The following is a 26053-nucleotide window of genomic DNA, read 5'->3' on the forward strand; positions in this document are numbered from 1 at the left end:
AGGCTGGCAACTCCAAGAAGACAGGTGATACATGTATCTTGTTGAGTGTTTGGAATATAGTTGACACTTAATAAGGATTGAAAGAAGGTGGGAAGGTACATCCAGGTTCAAATTTAGGGCCCTGTGAGATCATGCTGCTTGTGATCAGCCACTTGATAAGCATTTCATTCATTCAACATTTAGCATATTTATTAAGCACTTACTATGTACTAGCAGTGTTTGATGTTGGGAATACAACAATGAGCAAGACAGAGTCCCTGCTCAATGAAACTTATTGCTATAAAGGAAGACAAACAATAAGCAACGAAACAAGATGATTTCAGACAGTGATAAATATTATGAAGAAAATAAAAGTATAATGCAACAGTGAATGATGGGGCAAGGACAGCATGGTCTAGGTTGGGTGAGCAGCTGCCATTTGAACTAATGATGAGAATGTGCCAGCCACTGAAAGCTCTAGGCTAGGGAGAAGACTGATCCAGGCAAAGACCCTGAGGCCAAAATAGAGTGGCCTGTTCAATGAAGACCAAGGGGAGAGGGCCGGATCACTTGTGCCATGGAAACGTTTGGATTTTATTCTAACTGAAATTGGAAGCCTGACATGTTGTTAAAAGATCACTCTGGCTTCTTTGGGAGAATGTATGAAACATCTATATTCAGAGTTTAAAATACTTCAGTCACATTCTCGGCTACTTCTTGCCAAAGGGGAAACTTCCCATATCCAGGAGGGGGCGCTCTAGGCGCCGGGTCAACAGACTCAGCACTGTGATTCTTTTCGAGAAGTCGGTCGCTTCCGGGAGCGGCTGCGTCTCCCTGCGCCTTCCTCTCTATCCGCCCGTCTCTGTGGTAGCCGGGTGCCGGGGCCCCTCCCCTCTTCGGCGGCAGCGAGTTCTTCGGACTCTACCCTGAGCGGACCCGGGGGCTACCGGGCTCCCGCGTCGGTCGGATTCCGGGTCATGGCGGTCCGGGGGCCCGCGCCCCGGGCTAGCGCCCGGTGAGTACGGCGGCTGGGGAGGAGGACCGGGCCTCGGGGCGTCCTACTCGGGGCTGTGTGGGGAAGGAGCACCTTCCGCCCTCATAACATACTGTGATTTTTTTTTTAACTTTTTACTCAACATGGTGTTTTTGAGATCATCCATGGTATAATAATCTAGTTTTCACTTCTGAGTGCTGCATGGTGCTACCTAAGTGCGTTAGACCCCAGTTTACGTATACATTACCCTAGTGACGGACAATTAGATTGCTTCCAGTTTTTAAGTACCACTTGCCTCCTTTGTGGATATGGGTGATCTTTGGAGTATCCATCCCAGGGTAGGATGCTAGGTCACTTAATTCTGCTAAATTTGTTCTCTGGAATGGTCACACCCAACTTCTCAACTGCATTGCTTAAAGGTTCCTGTTTCTTCTTAAGGACCGACACCCCACCCCGCCGCCCAATGTTTGGTATTGTTTGGTTTTCTAATGTTTATCGACCTGATTAGTGTAAGGTGGTGTCCCATTGTGTTAATTTTCCTCTGTTAAGCATTTGGGTTTCCCCTTATTTATATCCTTTTCCCACTTTCTATGGATTTCCTGTCTTCCTGATGCAGTCATTACTTATATGGACTAGATTTTATTACCTTGTTTATTTTCCACTCTGCAAGTAACTTCTCCAAGTCTTTTAATCTGTGGCACTATGTTGAACAAAAATACTTAATTCTAAGTTAAATCTGTTAGTTTTCCTGCATTATAGTTTGTGGTTTGGGGGTCTTATTTGAGAAATACCTTCCATTATATTTTCATTAAGATATTTCTACATTCTATTAACTAAGTAATGTTACTTTTCACATGTAGATTTTTAACCCATTTGGAGTTTTTAAAGTTTATTTTTATACATAGTTTGAGGTAATGACCTAAATTTTCCTCTACCGTCTTCAATTAATGACAAATTAATTAATAATTAAAAATTAGAGAAGCTGTATAGCATAGTTAAGAGCACAGAGCCAGGCTGCCTGTGTTCAAACCCTAAGGCTGCCACTTACCAGGTGGGTGACAAGGCAAGTTACTTAACCTTTTTACCCTCAGTTCCTCATCTTTAGGGTTGTGATTATTAAATGAATTAATACACGTAAAATGTGTGGAACAGTACTGGGCACGTAGTGTGGGTTTGGCATATAGTGTGTGTTTAATATGCCCTTTCTTGTGATATGATCTCTATTATGTGCCCACGTAAACATAGGTGAATTTTCTTCTTTTTGGCCTTTCTGTTCCATGGTCTTTTTGTTCCTGTATTCATACCACACTTTGTTATTACTCCAACCCTGTAATATGATATGTCTTAATAACCTGATGGTTTAGGTGGGTTTCTTCCTCCTCCTTTCCTGTTCCTCACAGTTGTCCTGACCTATTCATGGACCTTTATATTTCCATATACAGTTCCTTAAAGAACTCCTGGTTTTGACTGGTATTGCATTGCAGTTACAGACTTCTATTAGAAATGAAGTCTTTCTATTTAAGTCTTCTTTCACATCCTATAATAGAGTTTTCGGGTTTTCCTCCAAAATGTCTTATACATTCTTTTATAAAGTTGATTTCTGGATATTTTATGGTTTTTCTGTGCTTTTCTTCTGTAAATGACATCTTATTTTCTTTATATTTGCTAGTTGGTTATTGTTGGTTATTGATACTTGTGTGTTAACCCTGTATCTAGCAACATTGCTGGACTCCTTTTATTTCTAACGTTTTGTCTATTTAAAAAATAATATTTATTTTGGCTGTGCTGGGTCTTAGTTGAGGCATGCAGGATCTTCATTGCTGTGTGCGGGTTCCTTATTGCAGCGTGCGGGGTCTTTAGTTGCGGCATGCCTGTGGGATCTAGTTCCCCGACCAGGAATTGAACCCAGGCCCCCAGCGTTGGGAGCGTGGAGTCTTAGCCACTGGACCACCAGGGAAGTCCCACTAACATTTTGTCTATAGCTTTGCTGTGTTTCCTATGTAAATGATCACATCATCTGAAAATAATGACAATTTAATCTCTTCTTTCATTCCTTTTACCTCATTTCTTTTATTTTCTTTATTGCTTTAGCCAGGATCTTAAAATCCTTGATGTAGTGGGTTTCCTTGTCTTGTTTGTGACCAAAAAAGAGGATGTGGCTAAAGTTTCTTTATTAATTTAGCTATAGATTTTTAGTAAATAACTTTTCATAGCATTTATCAACTTAAATTCCTTTTTATCCCCTGGTCTGTTTCCCTCCTACCATCTTCAGCATTCGTAAACCGTTCTTTCTGCATGGCCTGCGCCCTGCCCACCAACAGCTGTAGATAAGCTCGGTAACTGCTCTCTAAGGCTCCGTTGTCCTTTTAGGACTCTGCTTCTCCTGCTTCTCTTCTTCAGGCCCAGGTTAGATCTGCAATTCTTCGAGCGGTTCCTGCAGATACAGAAGGTTTTGTTTCCCTCTTGGTCATCACAGAATGCCTTGATGTTCCTGACTCTTTTGTGTGTGGCCCTACTGGGTGAGTGAATGAGCCCAGGCCGGTGGGGGGGAGGACAGCCCTGGTTTGAGGTCCTTTTCCTTCTGTGGGGTGTTGATGAGGCAAGGACTTGAGAGGAAGCCTCCCTCTGTCTTTTCTCACCCCTCATCACTGATTCCTGACTCCTCTCCTTCCCCCCAGAACAACTGGTGATCTACCGGGTTGGCTTGATTCCCAGTCAGTACTTTGGGGTCCTAGGAAACAAAGATTTAAATGGGTTTAAGACCCTGACGTTCCTGGCTGTTGTGCTCATCGTCCTCAACTCCATGGTAAGGTCGTCTGCCTGTGTCTCTCTTCCTCTCCAGCGCCCAGTGGACTTAGCCACCAGGAAGCAGGAACCGAGCTGTGGATGTGTGTTCCCTCCCTCTTCTGGGAACATGGGGTCAAAACTCTAGGCAGGGCATTGATCTTGCTGTTGGCCCACATGGGACCAATTCCCAGAGTGTTACGAGCTCCTAGGCTTGGCCACAGGATTCTGGTTTAATCCAGCATTTGGTGGAAATGATCCTTGTCCCTTCCATTCCCAGAACTCTTGCTTCAGGGAGTTCAGAGCACTTGAAAACCGGGCTCAGCAGCCAGAGCTGCTGCTGTCCTCTGGGGGGGCCGGGGCTGTGCCTGAGCCTGGCACTTGTCACATCTCCCAGCCTTTGCACCTGCTGCTCTCTTGCAAAATGGCCTCCTTCCCCCACCCCTTTTTCACTTGCTTAACACCTGCTCAGTTTTCACAATTCCCTCCGCTGTCACCTCCTTCAAGTCCTCCTCAACTTGTCCTTCATGTTTCCTCCACCAAACTCTGCCCCTTTGACTCCTGATCCTTTGAGTTCAGCTCTGCTCTAACAGTCCTTACACCCATGTGATTGTCTGTGCCCTCACTAGACTGTGAGCTCGTTGTTACGTCCCTCGTGCTTAGTGTACAGGGGCGCCATAAACGGAATGATGAGCGTCAGGGCTCTTTTAGGACTCGAGCCTAATGCTCTCTGTCAGGCTGCACTACCTGTTTTCTCGGGGAAGCCACTTCTCATCACACTTTGGCACTTTTGATGGGTCTTCGGTCAGGAGGCACCTATGGATTCAAACCCTGTGCCAAGTTTTGGGGGACAGAAAAGTAAGAACATAAGTGGAATAGAAGATATTGTTCCCAGTCTCCAGAAGCTCATGTGCTCTGGAGATGTAAGACAATACCCCGCAGAGGAGGCTAGAAGGCCTTGCCTTTGGGAAGCCCTTCAATATTTGGTGCAGTCAGTAAACACATGAGTGAATGAGGAAGGGATGAATCCCATGACCTGACGCTCTAACAGGCTCAAGTGCTGAGTGGACAGCCGAATGGGCTGGGACTGGTCAGCAGAGGCTTTCCGCCAGCCTGAGCTTGGAGCTGAGACTTGGTAGAAAGAGACTTGCATCTCTCCCTTCCCCTTGTCTCCCCCGCTGCACAGCTGAAGAGCTTTGACCAGTTCACCTGCAACCTGCTGTATGTGAGCTGGAGGAAGGACCTCACCGAGCACCTCCACCGCCTCTACTTCCGGGGCCGCGTGTACTACACCCTCAACGTGCTGCGGGATGACATCGATAACCCGTAGGCACCCCCCCTCAGTCCTTGCTACCCTCTGCTTGGTTCGTCCACCTGGGCTGACACAGCCCTGGAGACCCCCTGCGGCAGACCCCATGAGGTCATCCACCATTATCTGCAAATGTTGCTGCCCAGAGCCGAGGGGGAAGGGTGCCCTGCAGAGGACCCTGGAGAGGCTGCAGGGCTGAGGTCAGGGAGCTAAAAGGAAGAGGCCAAGAGCAGCTCCCTTTTGTCCACTTCACATCCTGGGCTTCCAGATAAGGCACCCTCTGAAGACAGTGTCCTTGCTAGAAAAAGCTGGAAGAGCAGCGCTCCAGTTTTCAGCAGTAAAAAACTACTGCTGCCTAGGACTCAGTCTGGGATTCCAGTCACCATTCTATCACCTCTCTTAGGTTCACTAAGCCCCAGGTTCCCTTACAGGTGAGGCAGCTGAAGCCCAGAGAATGCAAGTGACTTGCCAAAGCTCACGTCTCACTGGGAATAGGAGTCGTTGTGGCCTTGGTGGTGGGATGGGACACGTGGGGTCTCTCTTCACCCTCATTCCCTCCCCGCTTCGCACCATCCCAAGCACTTTGTTGCCTGATGCAACCTCTCCTCAGCTCAAGTGGGGCTTTGCAGCAAAGACTCTTGGGAGGCTGCTGCTGCTTCTTAATCTTCTCTTCTAGGCCTCTTCTCCACATTTTTTTTTTCCCTTGGCCGCACCAGGCATGTGGGATCTTAGCTCCCAACCAGGGATCAAACCCGTTCCCCCTGCATTGGGAGAACAGAGTCTTAACCACTGGACCACCAAGGAAGTCCCTAGGCCTCTTCTCTATGGCTCAACCTGTACAAAACTTCCACAGCCAGATAGCGAAATGGGGGCAGGCTCAGGCTCGTGAGAGAGAGGTTGGGAGGAGTGAGGTAAATGATGTAGCTTTCCTGATCATCCGGAAACTCGGACCCTCTACCCTCGGGTTTTTCTTTGGCTCTGCTCAAAGCTGGCTCAGAACCCTTGTGTGCTGGACCTTTCAGTTGCCATTTTTTCTGAGGGGTAGACTGAGGCACCATAGGAAGCAGCTCTTCAGAACCCTGTTCGAAAGTCCTATGGGTCTCGTTGCCTCTAGGAAACGAGCCCTTGTCTGGGTCCACCTTCCCACGGGGTCATTGCTGACAGCACTGAAAGGCAAGGTCAGAATAAGAGGTAGCCTGGAAGTGCCTTAGCTCTCTCAACCCTCAAGCCCAGCTCCCTGGGCCTAGTCACTCTGTGTCATTGGCTCCAGGGACCAGCGCATCAGCCAGGACGTGGAGCGGTTCTGCCGGCAGCTCAGCAGCGTGGCCAGCAAGCTGATCGTCTCCCCCTTCACCCTCATCTACTACACCTATCAGTGCTTCCAGAGGTGAAGGCTCTCTTCCTGCCAGAGCCCTTCCTCCTCCCCTGCCTGGTGGTTCCCCAGAGTCCCTCACTCACACATTGGGCGGGAGTCAGCTCTCCCTGGTCAGGGTCCACGAGACGCTGGTCTTCCCTCCGTCCCACCTGCACCCCAGGAAGTCTTCCTGTCTTGCATGCTTGGGCCCCTGCCCTCCCTGTGGCCCTGTGGTGTGTCAGTGTCAAGGTACCAGATGCCCCCGCACAGGAGCAGAAGCCGCACAGGGCTCTGAGATGGGACAGGGGGCTGCCCAAAAGGGGGCAGGAGTCAGAGCAGAGGCCTGTGGGGATATGTTGCTCCCCACACCCTCCCTCTCTCTGCCTTTCAGCACCGGCTGGCTCGGGCCTGTGAGCATCTTTGGATATTTCATTCTGGGAACCGTGGTGAACAAGATGTTGATGGGTCCCATTGTGGCAAAACTGGTGCAGCAGGAGAAGCTGGAGGGGGATTTCAGGTGTGTCTCCCTTGCTTGAGGTTTCTGGGCCAGGCATAATGGTTAGGGAATGGGATCTGGAGAAAGGCTGCCTAAGTTTAAATCCCAGTTAGGCCAGTCACTAGCCGTATGGTCTTGGGCGGGGTCTTTAACCTCTCTCAATTTCAGTTTTCCCATCTGTAAAATGGGGATGGTGCTGACAGAATCGTAAGAGGATTAATGAGATCATACATGAGAAGCACTGAGAACGGTGACTGGTTGGCCACCATCATCATCATCATCATCATCATCATCACCATCACCATCACCCCTTGGCCTTCTCACATGCTTCTGTTCCAGCCACCCTTATTCTGGTCAGCCGATGGGTCCAGCCCCTACTCTGTGCTTCTTGGCCTCCTCCTTCAGACCCGGGCCTGGGAAGAAGAGGAGCTGTGGCAGGCCTGCACCTGTCCTCTTTGGAGAGGCAGGGGGCTGCCGCGTCTGCAGGTCTCCTGCCATCCCTCCCGGGCCTGGAATTTCCACCCTGTGACAGGCCAGGGAAGGGTCGGGCTGAGGCAGCCACAGTCTTGGAGTGGAGCCAGGCTCCTCTTTGCTTGGAGGTCTTCTCGATCCAGGACTCTGAAAGGAGACGGGCCAGTCCTGCCCACTGTCAGCACTCATTTGCCTTTGGTCTTCCCAGGTTCAAGCACATGCAGATCCGGGTGAATGCTGAGCCTGCTGCTTTTTTCAGGTGAGTCTAGTGGGGACGGTTCCCCTTCTGCCTTGTCAGAGCTGACAGTGGAGATGGTGGAGAAGTAGACAACCCTCCCACCATCACCAAGGCCAGGGGCCAGGCGTCCTCACACTTGGCTGTGACCCTCTCCCCTTATCTCTCACTGTCCTCGTCTGCCTCATCCTTAGGTCCATGGATTTGCTTCTGAAACTGGTTCTTCCTTTTCGTGGCCTAGCATGGGGCCTAAATTTGTTCTAAGAATGAAATGAGTGAATGCTTCATCATCTTACTAATGACTGAGGCATTGCCTCTGCCTCTGCTTTTCTGTCTGTAAAATGGCTTTCTGCCAGTGCCTGACATCCAAGGCTGATCGGTTGTCTCTGTAGTGTGGGAGGGAATGGAGCCTCTCAGCTCAGAAGACCTGCTCGCCACAGACACTGTCCTAGTGGAGCAAAGTGGTCTCCTGACAGCAGCATTGTGAAACCCCATTCCTTCCCCCGGGGCCAGGGTAGGTCCCTGCACTCTGCCTCCTATGAGTACTCTGGATTCAGTATTTGGATTGACAGTAAGGGCCCAGAGGTTTGTGTTTAAGGAGTAGGAGTTACTCCTTGGATCACCTGGATCTAATAGCCCTGGGACTTTGCTCTTCTGTCCGTCTCTGCTGCAGTTTGTAGCTGCCACCACTTGGGGGCACCAAGGATACCGGGGACCTATGAGTGGGGCAGGTCGTGGGGGCCAGGTAGGGCTGGGCCTGCACTAGGTTTTTTTTGGATTCTGCAGTCACTGCTCATGAAGCTTTGGGCCCTGGGGAAAGCAGGTTGATGCTTGGAGCTCCGAGTGTGTTTTCCTGCAGCCTCTCTGTCCTTCATGCAAAATCTGAAACGTTTCCTCTGTCCTCCCCCAACCTTTCTGCCTGGAGAATTTCTGCCCATCCTTGAAGCTCCAAGTCACCTCCTCCTGGGCGCCTTTCCAGACTCCCTTAGGGGTCACGCCTATTTGCTTCCATAGCCCTGAAGACACACGGCTTACGTAACACTTTCCATGTTCCAGCTGAAGAATGCAGCGCGTCTGCCTGCCCCCCGAACTGGGAGCTCCTCGAGGACAGGGGCTCTTTTGTCCAAAACTGTTTCACTGGCTACCTAACACCAAGCCTGCCGCCTAGTGACTGCTGCGTGTATATTTGTTTAATAATAGCAGCTCTTTTTTATTGGGAGCCCCTCATGTGCTTGGCGCTTTACATTCAGAAATTCTCACTCTAGCCTATTACGTAGGTATTATAAGCTCCATTGTATAGGTGAGCAAACTGAGACTCAGAGGCTTAATAACCTGTCAGTGTTACCCGGCTAGTAACTGGCCAGAGCCAGAGCCAGACCAGATTTGAATCCGGTCTGCCCAGTCTAGAGTTCATGGTCTTTCCGCAGACAATACCATGTTGAGTGAATGAAGCAATGGCTGGCTGCTGGTGGCCGAAAGGGTCTGAGGGGAAGATCCCTTGGGTGGGCTTGGTCGCTAAAGGGGAGTGTGAGGAGGGGGGCTCAGGCTCTCCAGGCCCCGTGGACATCCCGGCCTTTCTCATCAGAGCTGGGCACGTGGAGCACATGAGGACAGACCGCAGGCTGCAGAGACTCCTTCAGACCCAGAGGGAGCTGATGTCCAAGGAGCTCTGGCTGTACAGTAGGTGCAGGGAGCCCCGGGAGGCAGGAACCACCGTGGTGGGGGGGAGCCTGCTTCCCTCCCCACAACTCCCTCCTCCCTCTCTGCACTGATCAGTTTGCCTTTGCCAGGAGTGACCTCAGGAGAGTGAGGATCCCCAGAATAGCTTGACCATGCTTGGCTTCCCGTTCCCCTCGGAGCGCAGGATTGCTTCCCAGGTCTCTCACCCTAGGTCTTTCTGTCTTCCGCAGTCGGCGTCAACATGTTTGACTATCTGGGCAGCATCCTGAGTTACGTCGTGATCTCAATCCCCATTTTCAGTGGCGTCTACAGAGACCTGAGCCCCACAGAGCTCAGCACCCTGGTCAGCAAGGTGAGAATCCCTTCTGGGGACCCCCTCATGCCATCCCCCCTGCCCTTTGGCCCAGCACCCAGGGCCTTGGAGTCAAGGCCCGCGCGCGCTGCCCTCTGTCCTGTCCAGAACGCCTTTGTATGCATGTACCTCATCAGCTGCTTCACCCGGCTCATCGATCTCTCCACCACGCTCTCCGATGTGGCAGGCTACACACACAGGTGAGGCTGTGTCCGGCCCCTCTAGGTCCTGAGCAAAGCGTGTACCTCAGGGAGAAGTAGCAGAGTGAAAACAGGAGCAGAAAAGCTCACCATATACTAGTGGGCATGAGAGAGAAAAAGGAGTAACGCCTTCACCTGGGCGCCCAGACCCTCCTCAGGTTTTCACTTCTCGCCCAGGATCGGGGAACTTCAGGAGACCCTGCTGGACATGACCCTGAAGTCACGGGATGGGGAGATCCTGGACGAGAGCGAGTGGGACTTGGCCAGGTGAGCACTGGGCTGGCGGTGCAGCCTGGTGGTGGAGAATGCAGGCGCTGGAAGCACCCTGGAGCCCAGCCCATTCCCAGCTGGGCAGCAGAGTTAGGCAGAGCAACTGAGCTCTGTCTTATGCCAGGCACGTTGTAAATGTTCACCATCAATGTTGCTGTTCTGGCATCTGTGTTTATTTACACCATCCCCCAGCTGATGGAAACAAAGTACAATCAGCCTGGGCCTGAGTTAACAAAACAAAAATCTGAATTGTATCCCTCCTCTTCCTTTATTCCCTCCTCCTCGCTGAGCCCTGCCGCCAGTCCCCTTCCTTGGGGCATGTCTATTCTTTGTCCCCACTCAGGCCCAGAGGTGTCTTTATTGTATCTTTGCAGGCTCCGTGATGTTTCTGACCTTTCTGTGCACCAAGGATTTGTTCATGTCCTCACTTTTCTTGAGCAAACTACTTAACTGCTCTGTGTCTCAGTTTCTTCGTCTCTATAAAGAAGACGTTAATGGAACCTTCGTCTTAGGGTTGTTGTGGGGATTAGATATCATAGTTCATAGAAAGTGTTTGGTTGGAGGCCACAGAGTAAGTAAACTTTCAAAAATGGAAACAGGCTGAATTTCAGGGTCTACACTCAACTGTCTTCTTAGGAGCTAATGCCTTAACTGTTGCCTCTGTTCAGAATTAAAGCTTCATGCAGCTCTGAGCCCAGAGGTGGAGGGGGCGGGGGGCTGGTGGTGCAGGGACTGTGGGGAACGGGAGATGCTTTTCTGTGGGGGAGATGGGCATCCGTGGAGAGCCAGAAACTCCAAAACTGTGTTAGTATTTCCACTCCCATTCTTATATCAGTCACACGGTGATGCCGTGAAAATGCATGTAATGCCGCAAACATTAGAATTGGACAGATGCAGCTCTGTGCCCCTGAGCAGGTTACTCAGCCACCTGACTCAGTTTCCTCATCTGCCCAGTGGGGATAATAGCTGTGGTTCATGGCTGATAAGACTGATTAAGATCTGTCATGGGCAGGACTTTGCCCAGCCTGCCGCAGAGCAGGTACCCAGTCCATCTCTATCAGTTTGCTACGGCTGCCATGACAGAGTACCATAAACTGGGCGGCTTAAAGAGCAGACGTTTATTTTCTCATAGTTCTACAGGTTAGAAGTCCAAGATCAAGGTGTCAGCAGGGTTGATTTCTCCTGAGGACTTGCTCCTTGGCTTGCAGATGGCCGCTTTCTCACAGTGTCCTTACATGGCCTTTTCTCTATGCGTGTGCGCCCCTGGTGTCTCTCCCTCTTCTTAAAAGGACACCAGTCATACTGGATTGGGGCCCTACCCTAAAGGCCTCGTTTTAATGTAATCACCTCTTTAAAGACCCTGTCTCCAAATGCAGTTACCTTCTGAGGTACTAGGCGTTGGGACTTCAGTATGTGATTTTTGAGGCCACAGTTCAGCCCATGGCAACCCTCCAGTCCAGAGGCGATGCCCCCAAGGAGAAAGAACTACCCCCCTGCCCCCAGCACTACTGACACCGCTTATCTTCCCAACATCTCTTCGCTTCTTGCACCCTAGGACTCCAGGATGGCCAGCAACAGAGCGAACAGATACAGCTTTTCTTCTTGAGCGGGTCTGCATCTCCGCCCCCTCCTCTAACAAACCCTTAATCAAGGATCTGAGCCTGAAGATCTCTGAGGGGCAGAGCTTGCTTATCACAGGCAACACGGGCACCGGCAAGACCTCCTTGCTCCGGGTTCTGGGTGGCCTCTGGGCGAGCACAGCGGGTGAGAGCCAGCCTTCCCTGCTCTGAGCCAGCCTTGGCCTGAGGGGGGGGTATGTGTGTGAGAATCAAGCCTCTTGTTGGGAAATCAGAGTGAGGGGCAATTACCTTTCTGGGAGATCTTAAAATGGTGCTTTCTGTAGGCTCAGTGCAGATGCTGATGGACTTTGGACCCCACGGGGTGCTGTTCCTGCCACAAAAGCCATTCTTCACTGACGGGACCCTTCGGGAGCAGGTTAGCCGGGGCCCACTCCTCCCACCCCTTCCCCCCAACCTGGACCCTGGTGGTGGGACAGGTCTCAGCCCTGGAGAGCTATGGGACAGCAGGTGGGGTATAAAATGAACCAAGCCCAGGAACTCCCTGGCTCTAAGGACTTTTTATTCACTTCTATGGATTAGGCCATGTACTCAGAGCAACTTCTGGGAGCAGGTTAACCTGTGGAGGCCGTAAGCCAAATATCACATGTGTTTGTTGAACACCAGCTTGGATTCTGGGGGCCCTGCCCTGCTGTCTGCCAGCCCCGCCTCTCCCACCGGACCCTCAGCCAGGACGCTCCTTGCTCTCCTCGGGTGGAGAGGAGCCTGGCCTCTGGCAGCTCCTGGGGCTGTTTCTGAGGGTGGATAGCTGTGTGCAGCCCCACCTCTCCTTGACCCTTGCCCTAGGCCCATGTGGTTTCTTCTTTTATCAGGTGATATATCCCTTGAAGGAGATCTACCCGGACTCAGGTGAGCTGAGCCTCTTGAGGACGCAACCTCCCATCCCACCGTCTCTTCTCTGTCTGACTATGGCCTCACCTGTACCTTTTGGAAGAGGCCCCAGCCAGGCTGCTGGTTTCAGGTGGGGTCCCCTCCACCTCCTCCTTTGACTGTTTACTATTCGGGGGTCTGTACCCTGACCTCATCTTGTTCTGTCTCCCCCTCCGGTGGAGAGACACCACTGGAGGAAAGGAAGGGATTACTTCCTTCACTGGGTCCTTCCCGTGTTTATTAAGTGCTGTAACCTGTCGCTTCAGAGCCTTGGCCCACATTCTGGGGCCCCCGGCCATGATGTGCCCCATCTATTCTGGCTACACAGAGGAGCTGACTTCTTGAAGGCTTCTGTGTTTTGCAGGTTCTGCTGATGATGAGAGGATCATGAGGTTCCTGGAGTTGGCAGGCCTGGTGAGTGAGGGCAGGGACCCTGAGGTCCAAGCCCACCTGGTGGCACTGACCACAGGTGCAGGCCCAGCGGAGTTGGCCCTACTGTCCCTGCCCCAGGACTGGAAGTCTGAGCCTTGGGCAGGGTGATGGGTGTATAAATCGGCAGTGGGAGCTGTTGGCCAGGTACAGGCAACAAGCAGCGTCCACTCTCTAGCAAATTTTAAAACAATAATAAGACTACATCAGCCTGCTTTTTCTGGTCACCACATTCCAGCAAGTCTCAACAGTGTGGCTGACGGACTGCTCCCCCAGCCCCACTGTGGTACGCGACCAGGGGTAGCTGTGTCTCGGGTGTGTGTGGTGGGACTGAGGAGGTCCTCAGGATAGCAGGAAGCAGGGATGGGCCCTTTTACGGACATCGTTTTCTCTGGGTGTGTTACAGTCCAGCTTGGTGGCAAGGACAGAGGGTCTGGACCAGCAGGTCGATTGGAACTGGTAAGAAGGAGGTTGGGGTGCTCCAGAGCCAGCTCCCCCAAAGACAGTGGGTCCCAGAGGCCTGGGCAAGGGATGAAGTGACTTCTGACCCCAAATTCTAGGGGTTTGCTGGGCTGCTGGGGACCTGGTTCATGTCCGTGGTACAGAATTTTGGCCTTGCCTTGTGTAGGCAGCGGGGCTGTGGTGGAAAGGGGGGTGACATCCATCCGTCCTGGGGCAGCCTGTCTGCGCTGGGAGCCTCTTCCTGCCCAGACCATTCTGTGCAAAAGCCAAGCTACAGCCTCCTTCCTCCAGTGGGCCTCTCGTTCCCCTTTCTCAGGTATGATGTTCTGTCCCCAGGAGAGATGCAGAGGCTCTCCTTTGCCCGGCTCTTCTACCTGCAGCCGAAGTATGCAGGTGAGGTTCGCCCTGTAGGTACACATGCTAGCCAGGCAACGTTTGCGCTCACAGGTATAGCAGCGTGTGTTCGTGTGCACCTGGAGAGGCATTGGTATGGGTAGGAGAGCACACCTGTGCCTGGCCAGGTATCTCTGTCCCTGCAGGAGAGGATGGCAGGGCTCTGCCCATGAGGTAGCAGTGCTTGGCATCCTCAGGTATATGTTGAACTGCCAGTTCTTAACCTCTGTGCCAGTGCGGCAGCTGGAGCCAGCCTTGAGAGGGCTTCTCATGTTATGGCCGTCAGGCTCTGCCATCAGTGAATGGGCATCCCTCTGCTGTGCCTGGCAGAGGTGTGAACTTTTCTAAGCACTGACATCCTTGGGGGAACTAGGATTCCCTGGATTGAGTGGTCCTAGGCAGTGGCTGGTGGATTAGGGATAGGGTAGGAAGCTGAGGGATTTTGTCTTGCAGCTGACAGAAGGCTTCCCAGATGGAGCCTAGCCCTCCGCTCCTCTGGCCCACGCTCTCCCTAAGGCAGGGCCCCTGTAAGCCAGAACAGCTTTCAGCCTCCCACCAGGTCCCAGCGAAGGTGGGTGTGGGTTGGAGGAGCGGCAGAGGTGGGTCTGGGGCAGGACTTCATCTCTTCCCACTGAGTTCTGTCCTCAGTGCTTGATGAAGCCACCAGTGCCCTGACCGAGGAGGTGGAGAGCGAGCTCTACCGCATCGGCCAGCAGCTGGGCATGACGTTCGTCAGCGTGGGCCATCGGCGCAGCCTTGAGAAGGTACCTGTGCCCGCAGGATGGCCTGAGGAGGAGAAAGAATGCCAAGGCTGGGCCTGGCCGGGGCCAGAGCCCCCTCAAAATGGAGAGTGGGGATGGCAGAGAGGGCAGGGAATCTGTCACAGCCGGGGCAGCCTGATCTCCGCGTGGTGGTGGTCTCTTGTAGTTTCACTCCTTGGTTCTGAAACTCTGTGGAGAAGGAAGGTGGGAGCTGACCAGAATCAAAGGGGAATGAAGCTAAGGCTGGCCACTGGCAGGAGAGCCAAGCCCAGGAGGTCGAGTCCCCAGGAGAGACCAGGAAGGCTGATGGGGCAAGGAAGGAGCTCCAGGTTTGCCTCACAGGTCCCGTGTGGGTAGCACCAGCAGCAGTGGACTCAGCCCACGTGTGGCCCTCCGCAGGACCCTCATCCTGCCAGGGTGCCTCCTGCTGCCTCAGCCAGAACTTCGTACACTTGACGTGCTGATTACTTCATATATGACCTCAGATCGTGTTTTCTAAAGAAAACCTGAAAGTGTGGGATCTATAAGAAATGCAGGGTCAAAATGGAGAGTGTATCGGACTTGGAGTCAAGAGATCCAGGAATCTTTTAGAATACATCAATTTTGCAACAGTAGATTTTTAACTTTAATCAACTATTTAAATTTTATAACTTTTTTTAAAAGAAAAGATAAACGTTTTTAAACTTGCAGCTTTCCCCTTTTTTCTTTCTTCTTCATCATAAGATGATCTTTTTTTTTTTTTTTTTTTTTTTTTTTTGGCCACACCATGCGGGATGCGGGATCCATGCAGGATGTGAGATCTTAGTTCCCCAACCAGGGATCAAACCCGTGCCCCCTGCAGTGAAAGCATGGAGTCTTAACCACTGGACCGCCAAGGAAGTCCCTAAGATAATCTTCTTAATTGACTCTCCGGGCTTGTCTTTGAGAGCCTGGGGGGGTGGGAGCAGCACTCTCCACTGTGCTGGAACCTTCTGCCCGTAGGTTCTTCACTGGCATCTCCCACTTACCCATTGCCAGTTGTCCCTCAGCCACTAACCTCGAGGGCCCTTCAGCTTTTCTTAACCCAGATGAAAATAAATCCCGTAATATTTTTAAGTTAATTCATTACTTAAATGCATTTTTTTAAATATAAATTTATTAATTAATTTATTTTTGGCTGCGTTGGGTCTTCGTTGCTGTGCGTGAGCTTTCTCTAGTTGTGGTGAGCCGGGGCTACTCTTCGTTGTGGTGCGCGGGCGTCTCACTGTAGTGGCTTCTCTTGTTGCGGAGCATGGGCTCTAGGTACGCGGGCTTCAGTAGTTGTGGCTCACGGGTTTAGTGCTCCGTTGTATGTGGGATCTTCCCTGGACCAGGGCTCGAGCCCATGTCCCCTGCATTGGCAGGCAGATTCTTAACCACTGCGTCAGCAGAGAAACCCCCTAAATGCATTTTTAAAGGAAAGTTTACACTTGATATAAATAGAAAGTAACTGTAAAAATTAATACAAATAATGTTATGAAATGGCAGCTGTGTACTGCACCTGCAAAGACTCTACACCTGAGGCTGGCTCTCTGTACAAAGGGAGGTTAGGGGTGTTACAGAGGAGTTAGACATACTAGCACCCAACTGAGAATCTTCTTAATAGATTTGGGGAAATGGAATGGGAACCGCAAGGGAAGTGATTTTCTCTCTCTAAGACGAGGTTCTTTAATGTCTCTTGATACCACTGAAAATGATCCTAGATGCGGGCTGGAGCTCCAGACTTGGGGAGATGTTGCCCTGGATAACATGTCTAACCCCCTCCCTCCATGGTGTGGCTGGCATGGAGGCCTCAAGCCTATTCTCAGCTCTGCCCCATACGGTTGCTAAAGCAGTGTGTCCAGGTGCCGAGCTGAGAGAACTCTGGGGTGGGCACCTGACCAGGTCTGATGGTGTGTCCAGTCTCCGGTGAAGCGTCCTTAGGGACCTACAGGATGTCAGCATCGGGAAGCCTCGTGGCAGCCCTTCTCATGGGGCTGAAAGGGACCGTCAAGGTCGGCATCTGCTTCACGAGCCTTCCCATACTTGAATCTCCCAACCATATCCTGCCAGGTGCTCTTCTGGCCTCTGTTCAGACACCTCTAGCATTGGGGGCCACCCATCCTCAGACCCCTCTGAGGAAAGCTCTTCCTTAGGCCAAGGGGAAACGTATCTCCCTCAGGATCCCCCTGACTCCCACCCCTTGGGCATGTTTTAAATTGTGGGGTTCGGGTATGGAAAGACTCCCTCTCTGGCTTAATTTCTGTACTTTCATCAATATAGCTGAAGCTCCCCTCAGCCTTTTTGGTGATAGCATTGCCTCACTGACTTGCTTCAGACTCACAAGCCCCTTCAACTCCTAAGCCTTTTTCACAAGTGCTGCTGCTGCAGATTATTATAGAGACCAAGTTTGTTCCTAACTCAGAGTCTTTGCACTTGCCATTTCCTCTGCCTCAAACATGTTCCCAGTGCTGTTTCTGTTCTTAATACTCAAATACTCAGTGTCCTCCCTTGCAGAAACTCTGCCAAGAGAAGGCTGTTCTTAGAGGCAGACTGTACCCTTATCCATCATTCATCTCAGAGATGGTGGCTACTCGAGAGTTTTAGGTGAATCGATACAAACCTGCATGAGGAGAAGTCAGGTTATGTGTCCTCAGTGGATGACAAGGACCAAAATGTTCATTTTAAGTGTTTTAAAATAAGCGAGGCAAATAATTTCCCAAACTTAAGTCTTGTTCTGCCACCCAGGAATCTACACAGACCCACGTGGATGATACATAGAAATGTTGTCCTTATATCCCTCTCATCACTCTTCTGAGGAGTCCTGGAGCCATGGGACAGGGCAGAAAAGCAACCTTTTGTTATCTCCATCAAGTGTCCGCTTACCTACCATATCAACTTGTGTACCACCCCAGTCATTCTGGGGTGGAGAATAACAAACTAGTCTCTGTTCTGCCACAGCCCACAGGGAGCTGTGCTCTGTGTTCTGCATCCAGGACAGTCTCCCAGGAAGCCAAAGAAGAGCAATGCCAGCTGCCCTCTGTAAAGACTGCCTTTCCAGAAACATTGTCTTGTTGGTGCTATTTCCTTCTGACATCCTGTCTAGGTGTCAGAATGATGGGTGGCCCTGGGCTAAACCCTGGGCCAGGAAGGAACCCCTGGAGGCACAGGGAGTTGTCAGGAGAACTGGTGCCTGGAGAACAAGCCAGCTGAAAGGGAGCCCTGGACTGGGGAGCTGCAGAGACTGTCCTACCAGGAAGTAGGGTAAAGTGTGGACAGGCATCAGGCAGGGGACATGTGCTGGGGAACACTGTCCTCAAGCCTCTGGCAGGGTGAGGCTGGACAACTGGCCAGTGGATTTGCCCATCTGTAAGTAGTTAAGGGTTCTGAGGGTCAGATGCCTCTGGGGAAGGTTTCCCTGGGAAAATCCAAAGACAGGGCAGAGACTTACCTAACATGCTATCAGACCCTGACCCCAGGCCCAGAACTGCCAGCCCACGAGGGAGTGAAGGGGGAAACAAAGGCAAGTCTCAGTCTTGAACTGGCGGAGAGATTTGTACAGAGCTTGCATGCTTAAGGGAAGCCCAGCTCCTGCCACATTCTCTTAAGAACGCTGCAAGGAAGATGCTTCCTTTTCTTTCCTTTTTACCCCACTTGAAGAGTCTGAGCTCCAGGACCTGAAATGACTTGCTTAGGAATCTCAAGTTCAAAACAGAACTCCTCAGCCTCTGAACCGTCCCCACCTGCTGCATTCATCTTGCCCATCTCAGGGAATGACACTTCCACTGTCCACCCTGAGCTCAGGCTAGAGACCTGAGACCCTCCGGACCTCCTTCCCCATATCCAATCCATCACTACATCCCATGGGTTCTGCTTCCAAAATATATCTGAAGCCCACCTCTGCCCTCCCCCGAGGCCACCACCAAGTCCACCCAGACAACTGTGGCAGCCTTGTCCCTGGTCTCCCTGCTGCTTCTCCCAACCCCCCACATCCTCCACAAAGCAGCCTGAAGGACCTTAAAAATGCAAATTAGCTGTGCCCTGCATTAAAGTCCAAAATACTGGGCCTGCAAGGCTGCACTCCCATCCCTCTCCTCGAGCCCATTGGCCTCTGTCATCAGAGATGGGCCAAGCTGGTCCAGCTGAGAGCCTTGTTCCCATGCATTCCTGGAAGCGCACAAACTACCAAGACTGACTCAAGGAGAAACAAAATCTGAATGGTTCTATAACAGTGATTGAATCAGTAATCAAAAACCTCCCAGCCAATAATCCTCCCTCCCTCCCCAATAATCTGAGGGCCAGGTGGCTTCACTAGTGAATTCTACCAAACATTTAAAGAATGTTTCATATCAATCCTTCTCAAAATATTCCAGAAAATAGAAGCAGAGGGAACACTTCCTAACTCATTCTATTAGGTCATCATTGCCCTGCACCAAAGCCATATAAAGACATCACAAGAAAACTGAAGACAAATACCCTTTATGAATATAGATGTAAATATTCTCAACAAAATACTAGTGGACAAAATCCAGCAGTATATTGAAAGCATTATACATCATGATCAAGTGAGATTTAGCCCAGGAATGCAAGGGTAGTTCATATGAAAATCAACATAAAACACCACAGTAGAATGAAGGGGAGAAGCCACATGATCACCTCTATTGGTGCAGAAAAAGTATTTGATAAAATCCAACCCCCTTTTATGATAAAAGCACTCAATAAACAGGCTAGAAGGAAAGGGAATTTTCTAAAAAGAAATTTTCTAAAAAGACATATAAAAAATCCTACATCATTGGATAAAGAAGATGTGGCACATATATACAATGGAATATTACTCAGCCATAAAAAGAAACGAAATTGAGCTATTTGTAATGAGGTGGATAGACCTAGAGTCTGTCATACAGAGTGAAGTAAGTCAGAAAGAAAAAGACAAATACCGTATGCTAACACATATATATGGAATTTAAGAAAAAAATGTCATGAAGAACCTAGGGGTAAAGCAGGAATAAAGACGCAGACCTCTTAGAGAACGGACTTGAGGTTATGGGGAGGGGGAAGGGTGAGCTGTGACAGGGCGAGAGAGAGTCATGGGCATATACACAGTAACAAACGCAGTAAGGTAGATAGCTAGTGGGAAGCAGCCGCATGGCACAGGGATATTGGCTCGGTGCTTTGTGACAGCCTGGAGGGGTGGGATGGGGAGGGTGGGAGGGAGGGAGACGCAACAGGGAAGACATATGGGAACATATGTTTATGTATGACTGATTCACTTTGTTATAAAGCAGAAACTAACACACCATTGTAAAGCAATTATACCCCAATAAAGATGTTAAAAAAAAAAAATCCTACATCATACTCGGTAAAAGACTGAAAACTTTCCCACTAAGATCAGGAACAAGACAAGGATGACTGCTTTTACAAATTTTATTCAACATTGTACTGGAGGTTCTGGCCAGAGCAGTTAGTCAAGAAAAAGAAAAGGCATCAAAATTGGAAAGGAGGAAATAAAACTATTTGCAGAAGACATGATCATATATCTAGAAAATCCTAAAGAAAAAAGACAAAAAACACAAAGTATAACAAAGTCAACAAAGGTGCAGGATACATGCAAAAATCAATTGTATTTCTATATACTAGCAATAGACAAAGCAAAAAGGAATTAAGAAAACAATTCTATCAATATTTACAATAACATCAGAAAGAATAAAATTCACCCAGGCAGTGAAAGACTTATACTCTGAAAATACAAAACATTGCTGAAAGAAATTAAAGACCTAAATAAATAGACATCCCATGTTCATGGATTGGAAAACTTTATTTTAGATATTTTGCAGACTTCTTTATTTATGTATTTATTTTTTTAATATTTTATTTATTTATTTGGCTATGTCCGTGTGCAGGTTTCTCTCTAGTTGTGGTGTGCAGGGTTTTTTTCTTTTTTTCTCTCCAGTTGTGGTGCTTGGGCTCCAGAGCGCATGGGCTGTGTAGTTTACAGCACGCGGGCTCTCTTATTGAGGTGCGTGAGCTCAGTAGTTGTGGCGTGTGGGCTTAGTTGCCCCACGGCATGTGGGGTCTTAGTCTTAGTTCCCCAGACCACAGATCGAACCCACGTCCCCTGCATTGGAAAGCAGATTCTTTACCACTGGACCACCAGGGAAGTCACTGGAAGACTTAATGTTGATAAAATGGCAGTATTTCCTAACGAAATACTGGTTCACAGATTAAATGTAACCCCTATCAAAATTCCAATGGCTTTTTTTTTTTTTTTTTGCAGAAATTGAAAACCTGATCCTATAATTTGTATGGAATTACAAGGGATCACAAATAGGCAAAACAGTCTTGAAAAAGAAGAACAAAGGTGAAGGACTCACACTTCCAGATTTCAAAATTTACTTCAAAGTCAGTAATCAAAACAGTGTAGTAGTACTAGCATAAAAATAGACTAACATAAAGTTCTGTGGAATAGAATTGAGATTCCAGAAATAAACCCATATATCTAAGTCAAATGATTTTTGTCAAGGGTGCCAGGACCATTCAGTGGGGATAGTGTCTTCAACAAATAGTGCTGGAAAACTTGAAATCCATATGCAAAAGAATGCAAGTGGACCCTTACCTCACACACCAGATACAAAAATTGACTAAAAATGGATCAAAGAACTAAATTTTATAGCTAAACTAAACCACTCTTAGAAGAAAACATAGGGCAGAACTTCTTGAATTTGACAATGGTTTCTTAAATATGATGCCAAAAGCACAAGCGACAAGAAAAATGGATACATCGGACTTCATCAAATTAAAACTTTTGTGCATCAAAGGACACTAGCAGGAGAGAGCAAAATAGCGAAGCAGGCAGTTCCAAACACCCATCCCTCAAAAGGAACGTTGAAAAACAAGCAGAAACTGGCAGAACCAACTTTGTCTGAACTGGACAACAGTCATAGATTTATAGCGAAGACTGCATCAAGACAACTTCCATATGGTAGGTAGGAAAGCTGTGTGGTGTTTTTACTTGCCTTGCCTCGTCTCTTCACCAGCTTGGTGGCAGTCTTGAAGAAAGCAGCCCATGTTCTCAGTATGGGACCCCAGTCCCTGGTTCCAGAGAACGCAGAGCAGACCTTATTCACAAATTACTGTTTGTTCTAACCTATCAGGGGCTAGAAAGACTGACAGGTGCTCTTCTCTGTCTTGCCTGACTTGGAACTCACTCAGGGCAGAAAAATAGTAGGCATTGCTCAAAAACTTTGTAAGGTGGGGGACTCACTGGCAGTCCAGTTGTTAAGATTCCGTGCTTCCGCTGCAGGGGGCGTGGGTTCTGTCCCTGGTCAGGGAACTAAGATCCCACATGCTGTGTGGCATGGCCAAAAAAACCCCCAAACACCAAAAAACAAAAACAAAAAACAAACAACCTTTGTAAGGTGAACAAAATCCTGCAGCCACCTGAAGCAAAGATTATGCTTAAGACATACAATAGGACCACCTAAAGCCTGGGAAGAAATACTGGGGAGTCTCTTTGGGAAATTGGGGTATTCTAAAGTGACCCTGTGTACTAGAGAATTTAGAAAGCCACATGCATGGCTAGGACAGGATGCATGTTTGGAAAAGACCTGAGAAGACCCTAAGCTTTCACCTCGGGCAGGTCACTGGGCTTGGTTCAAGCGGGAAATAAAGGCTAAGGCAGAGTTTTAAACTGCCTGGCTAAGTGCTAAAGGAGTGGCCGGAAAAGAGCAGTCTGTAAAGACTGGAAGAGATGGGGTGTTTGTTTCCTTTTAGCTCCTGGTATTCAAGGAAATCGCTGTGAAAATGCTAGTTGAACAGAGACTTCAAATGAACGCACATGACAAGGATGACAGTCTTTACAAAAATAGTTTGGGAAAGTTATCAAACAGATGACTGCAGTTTGCGATAATCAAAAACAGTAAACTCTGGGGAAGGGAGAGAAACTGATTTCCAGAGTTACCATATTATAATATTCAAATGTTCAGTTTTCAACAACAACAACAAAAATCATACAAAGAAACAGGATTGTGGTCCATTCAAAGGGGAAAAAATGGACAGAAACCTTCCCTGAGGATGCCCAAACATTGGACTTTCTAGACAAAGGCTTTAAATCAACTGTCTTAAATATGCTCAATTAGCTAATGGGGACCTTAGAGCTGGTTCTAGCTTTGGCTCTGGTGTTAGAGCTGGCAGCCAGCACTGGCTCTACATCTGTAACTGACACTGGTGCTGGAGCTGGAGCTACAGCTGGATGTGGCCCCACAACTGGTGTGAGAGCTGGTCTAGGAATTGGCTGTACCTCTGAACTAGCTCTGGCCCTATAGCTGGCCCTAGCTCTGGCTTTGCTATTAGAGCTGGGGCTGGAGCTGGCGCTGGCTCTGGACATGCCAATGGCTCTATCATTGGCTCTGTCTCTGGACCTTGTGCTAGAGCTAGTGCTGGTACTGGCTATAGCTCTGGAGCTGGCTCTAGTCCTAGAGCTGGTTCTGGCTCTGGCTCTGATGCAGGAGATGCTCTAGCTCTGGAGCTGACACTCAATATGGCTCTAGTTGGGGGCAGGTGCTAGAGCTGGTAATGCGTCTTGCTCTGGAGCTGGCACTGGCTCTAGCTCTAGAGCTGGTGTTGGGGTAGGTGCCACAGCTGTTTTTAGCTCTGGAGCTAGAACTAGGACGGGTGCTAGGGCCGATTCTTGTCCTGGAGCTGGTGCAGGCTCTAGCTTTGGAGCTGACATTGCAGCTGACTCTAGCTCTAGAGCTGGTATTGGAGCTTGTTCTAGCTCTATAGTTGGCTCTGGCTATACGTCTACAGCTGGAGCTGGTGCCAGAGCCATCTCTAGCTGTGGATTTGGTGTTACAGCTGGCACTGGAGCTGGCTCTGGACAAGTTGGGCACAGCACTCCAGGTCCGAGTTGGCCGGGTTGAGATGATACACAAAGGCCACCAGCTGCTTCATGCAGGGCAAGTCTAGAGGCTGACAGGAATCCTCTGAATACTGTCCAGCCAGGTGCCTAAGATGAAGGGGATGGAACTCAGGTAGGAGGGCAGGTAGCAGAGTCAGAGCCCTGGCCTTTCCTTCCACACTGCCTCCAACGGCACCTTTGCAGGGATCTGGGTTCCTACACCTGGCCCTGCCCTTCCAAAGACCTGCCCCATCCCATCCCCAGCCCCGCTCTGGCCATCCTGGCAATAGCAGGCCCTGTCACCAAGCAGGGAGCTAGCAAAGAGCCTCGGTCATAGGGTGCTCTCAGTAAATGATTGACCACCTCTCCCCTTCTTCAGGAAAGCCTGACATACTTCTCTGTCTGTCTTCCCTGGCCCCCGCCCACTGGAATGTTAACTCCACGAGGGCAGGGAGGGGTTGTGTCTGCTCTGTTCATTACACAGAGTTGGCACATAGTAGGGGCTCCATAGATATCTAATGGATGAGAAAACACGTGGAGTCTGTCCTCTTGCCCCAGTCTTCCTGTAACCAGATAGGGTAGGGGGGTCCCTGGAGAAAGAAGCAGGCATGGCTTTCTTGACATAAGAGAAGCCATTTTTGGCCTAAGCCATCCTGTGATCTAAGCCTGACCACTATGCCTGCCCTTGAGCAGGTCTCAGTAATTAATAATCGTCAGGAAACAAAAGAATGCAGAGACATTTAATAACCTACAATGGAAAGGAATCTGAAAAGGAAGAGATAGATAGATTAGATAGATAGATAGATAATAGATGATAGTTATAGATAGAGATGGACAGATATTAAACTGAATCACTTTGCTGTACACCTGAAACTAACACAACATTGTAAATCAACTATACTTCAATAAAAATATTTTTTTTAATGCAGAAACAAATGACTGTTATCAGGCAAGAAAAGTAACAATAGCAAAGATAACATATCAGTTGTAAAGACTCCCGGTTCTATTTCAGTAGTAAAGATTAGCCTGAAGTTCTCAACCACCAGATCAACTGGAACCTGAGGAATGATGTTGACCTTTTCTGACCCTCCTGACTTCAACTAAAGCTCGGACTCTGTCGACCACCCAAGGCTTTTCATGAATATGCATGTACCCTTAGCTTGAAATTTCCCCAGTTTTGCTGTTTTAGGAGACACTGCTTTGGGAAGGATTCCCTGGTGTTCTTACTTGCTGCAAGTAATAAACCCTTCCTTCTCCTGTGCTTTGGCTTGGTTGTGCGTTTTGATTTGACACCTACCGAACCCAGTTTTCAGGAAACACTCCCAGGGCACTCATGGCACCTCAACCTGTAGCTTGTGTGCTGAGGTGCTGCCTTACTCTCTGTACACAGCGTGTGGTCACATCTTCCCAATGACACTGGATACCTGAAGGGCAGGGGAGAAACCTGCCCTAGTCCCATGTGCCGCTGAGCACGCACAACTAAGGTTCAAGGCAGACTCGTAAGCAGGTTGCCCACCACACCTCCTGTTCTGGGACCCCCACGCCCCGCTCTCAGGTGAAGGGGGCGGGGGCACAAGCAGAGCTGGGATGGGGCTTTGGTGCGTCTATGTCTGATATTTCCTTATGATTAAATTCAGGTTATACAACCTAATCATGAGGAAATACCAGAAAAACTCAAATTAAGGACATTCTATAAAGAAACTATCCTGAAATCTTCAAAAATATCAAGGTCAAGCAAGGCCAGGAAAGACTGAGGGCTGTTCCCAATTGAAGACACTACAGAGATTTAGCAACTAAATCCAATGTGTGGTTCTGGGGACTTCCCTGGTGGTCCAGTCATTAAGAATCTGCCTTCCAATGCAAGGGACAGTTCGATCCCTGGTTGGGGAACTAAGATCCCACATGCCACAGGGCAACTAAGCCCTCGTGCTGCAACTATTGAGCCTGCGAGCTCTGGAGCCCACGCACGGCAATGAAAAGATCCCACATGCCGATGCAGCCAAAAAAAAAGTGTGGTTCTGGACTGGATCCACCACTTATAAAGGACATTATTGGAATGATTACGTGGACAAAGAATGTTGTCTGCCATTTCAGTAAACAACAAATATTACCCACCATCAAGCTATTCACCACTGCAGCTGACCCCGACAGTGCACCCTGAGAGAATTCAGGATGGAGCAAAATAAGATACTGGCCCTCGATAGTTAAGATGCATATCAAAGGAATAATTTCAATGAGCACAGGCTCTTGCATCTTCCCATACATAGAAAGTCACTAAAATCATTAACCTGAGATGTCTGTTTTATGAGATTGGAAGTAATCTTGACGTTTGACTACATTTTTTTTCTTTTTTCTTTTAAGCAAAACACCTTTATATCCTGGCTCTTTCCTTACTTCGTTTGAAGAGTTCCACAGCTATCTGAGAGGCTGTCTCCTGGTCTATAGTCCTCAGTAAAGTTCTGAATAAAACATTTCTCTCAACTA

General features: G+C 49.2%; 1 protein-coding gene across 19 annotated transcripts; it reads left to right on the forward strand.

Moving 5' to 3' along the window:
• The first annotated feature begins 820 nt into the window (after positions 1 to 820).
• Positions 821 to 26053, forward strand: ABCD4 (ATP binding cassette subfamily D member 4). 19 transcript variants are annotated; one of them, XM_073800247.1, is made up of 19 exons: positions 824 to 994; positions 3344 to 3492; positions 3652 to 3779; positions 4944 to 5083; positions 6337 to 6453; positions 6812 to 6937; positions 7596 to 7646; positions 9208 to 9302; positions 9533 to 9654; positions 9763 to 9854; positions 10032 to 10121; positions 11680 to 11888; positions 12028 to 12119; positions 12574 to 12610; positions 12996 to 13045; positions 13467 to 13519; positions 13839 to 13915; positions 14564 to 14679; positions 25931 to 26053. In XM_073800247.1, the coding sequence occupies exons 1-19, from the start codon at positions 957 to 959 to the stop codon at positions 25970 to 25972; spliced, it is 1824 nt and encodes a 607-aa protein (XP_073656348.1). In that variant the 5' UTR covers positions 824 to 956; the 3' UTR covers positions 25973 to 26053. The 19 variants fall into 19 exon arrangements, 18 of the variants coding, with proteins under 18 accessions (XP_073656347.1, XP_073656348.1, XP_073656350.1 ...); XM_073800248.1 differs by lacking the exon at positions 25931 to 26053 and adding an exon at positions 24582 to 24831 and having other exon boundaries at positions 825 to 994; XM_033850856.2 differs by lacking the exon at positions 25931 to 26053 and adding an exon at positions 14843 to 15825 and having other exon boundaries at positions 827 to 994.

Source organism: Tursiops truncatus, chromosome 2 (genome assembly GCF_011762595.2).
Source record: "Tursiops truncatus isolate mTurTru1 chromosome 2, mTurTru1.mat.Y, whole genome shotgun sequence".
Taxonomy (NCBI): Eukaryota; Metazoa; Chordata; class Mammalia; order Artiodactyla; family Delphinidae; genus Tursiops; species Tursiops truncatus.

Excerpts from the sequence above, each read along its gene's own strand:
- ABCD4 (XM_033850852.2), top strand. The coding sequence starts at position 957 with ATGGCGGTCCGGGGGCCCGCGCCCCGGGCTAGCGCCCG. Across the intron at positions 9,303-9,532 it reads CAAGGAGCTCTGGCTGTACA|TCGGCGTCAACATGTTTGAC; the intron begins GTAGGTGCAGGG and ends TGTCTTCCGCAG. Across the intron at positions 12,120-12,573 it reads ACGGGACCCTTCGGGAGCAG|GTGATATATCCCTTGAAGGA; the intron begins GTTAGCCGGGGC and ends TTCTTTTATCAG.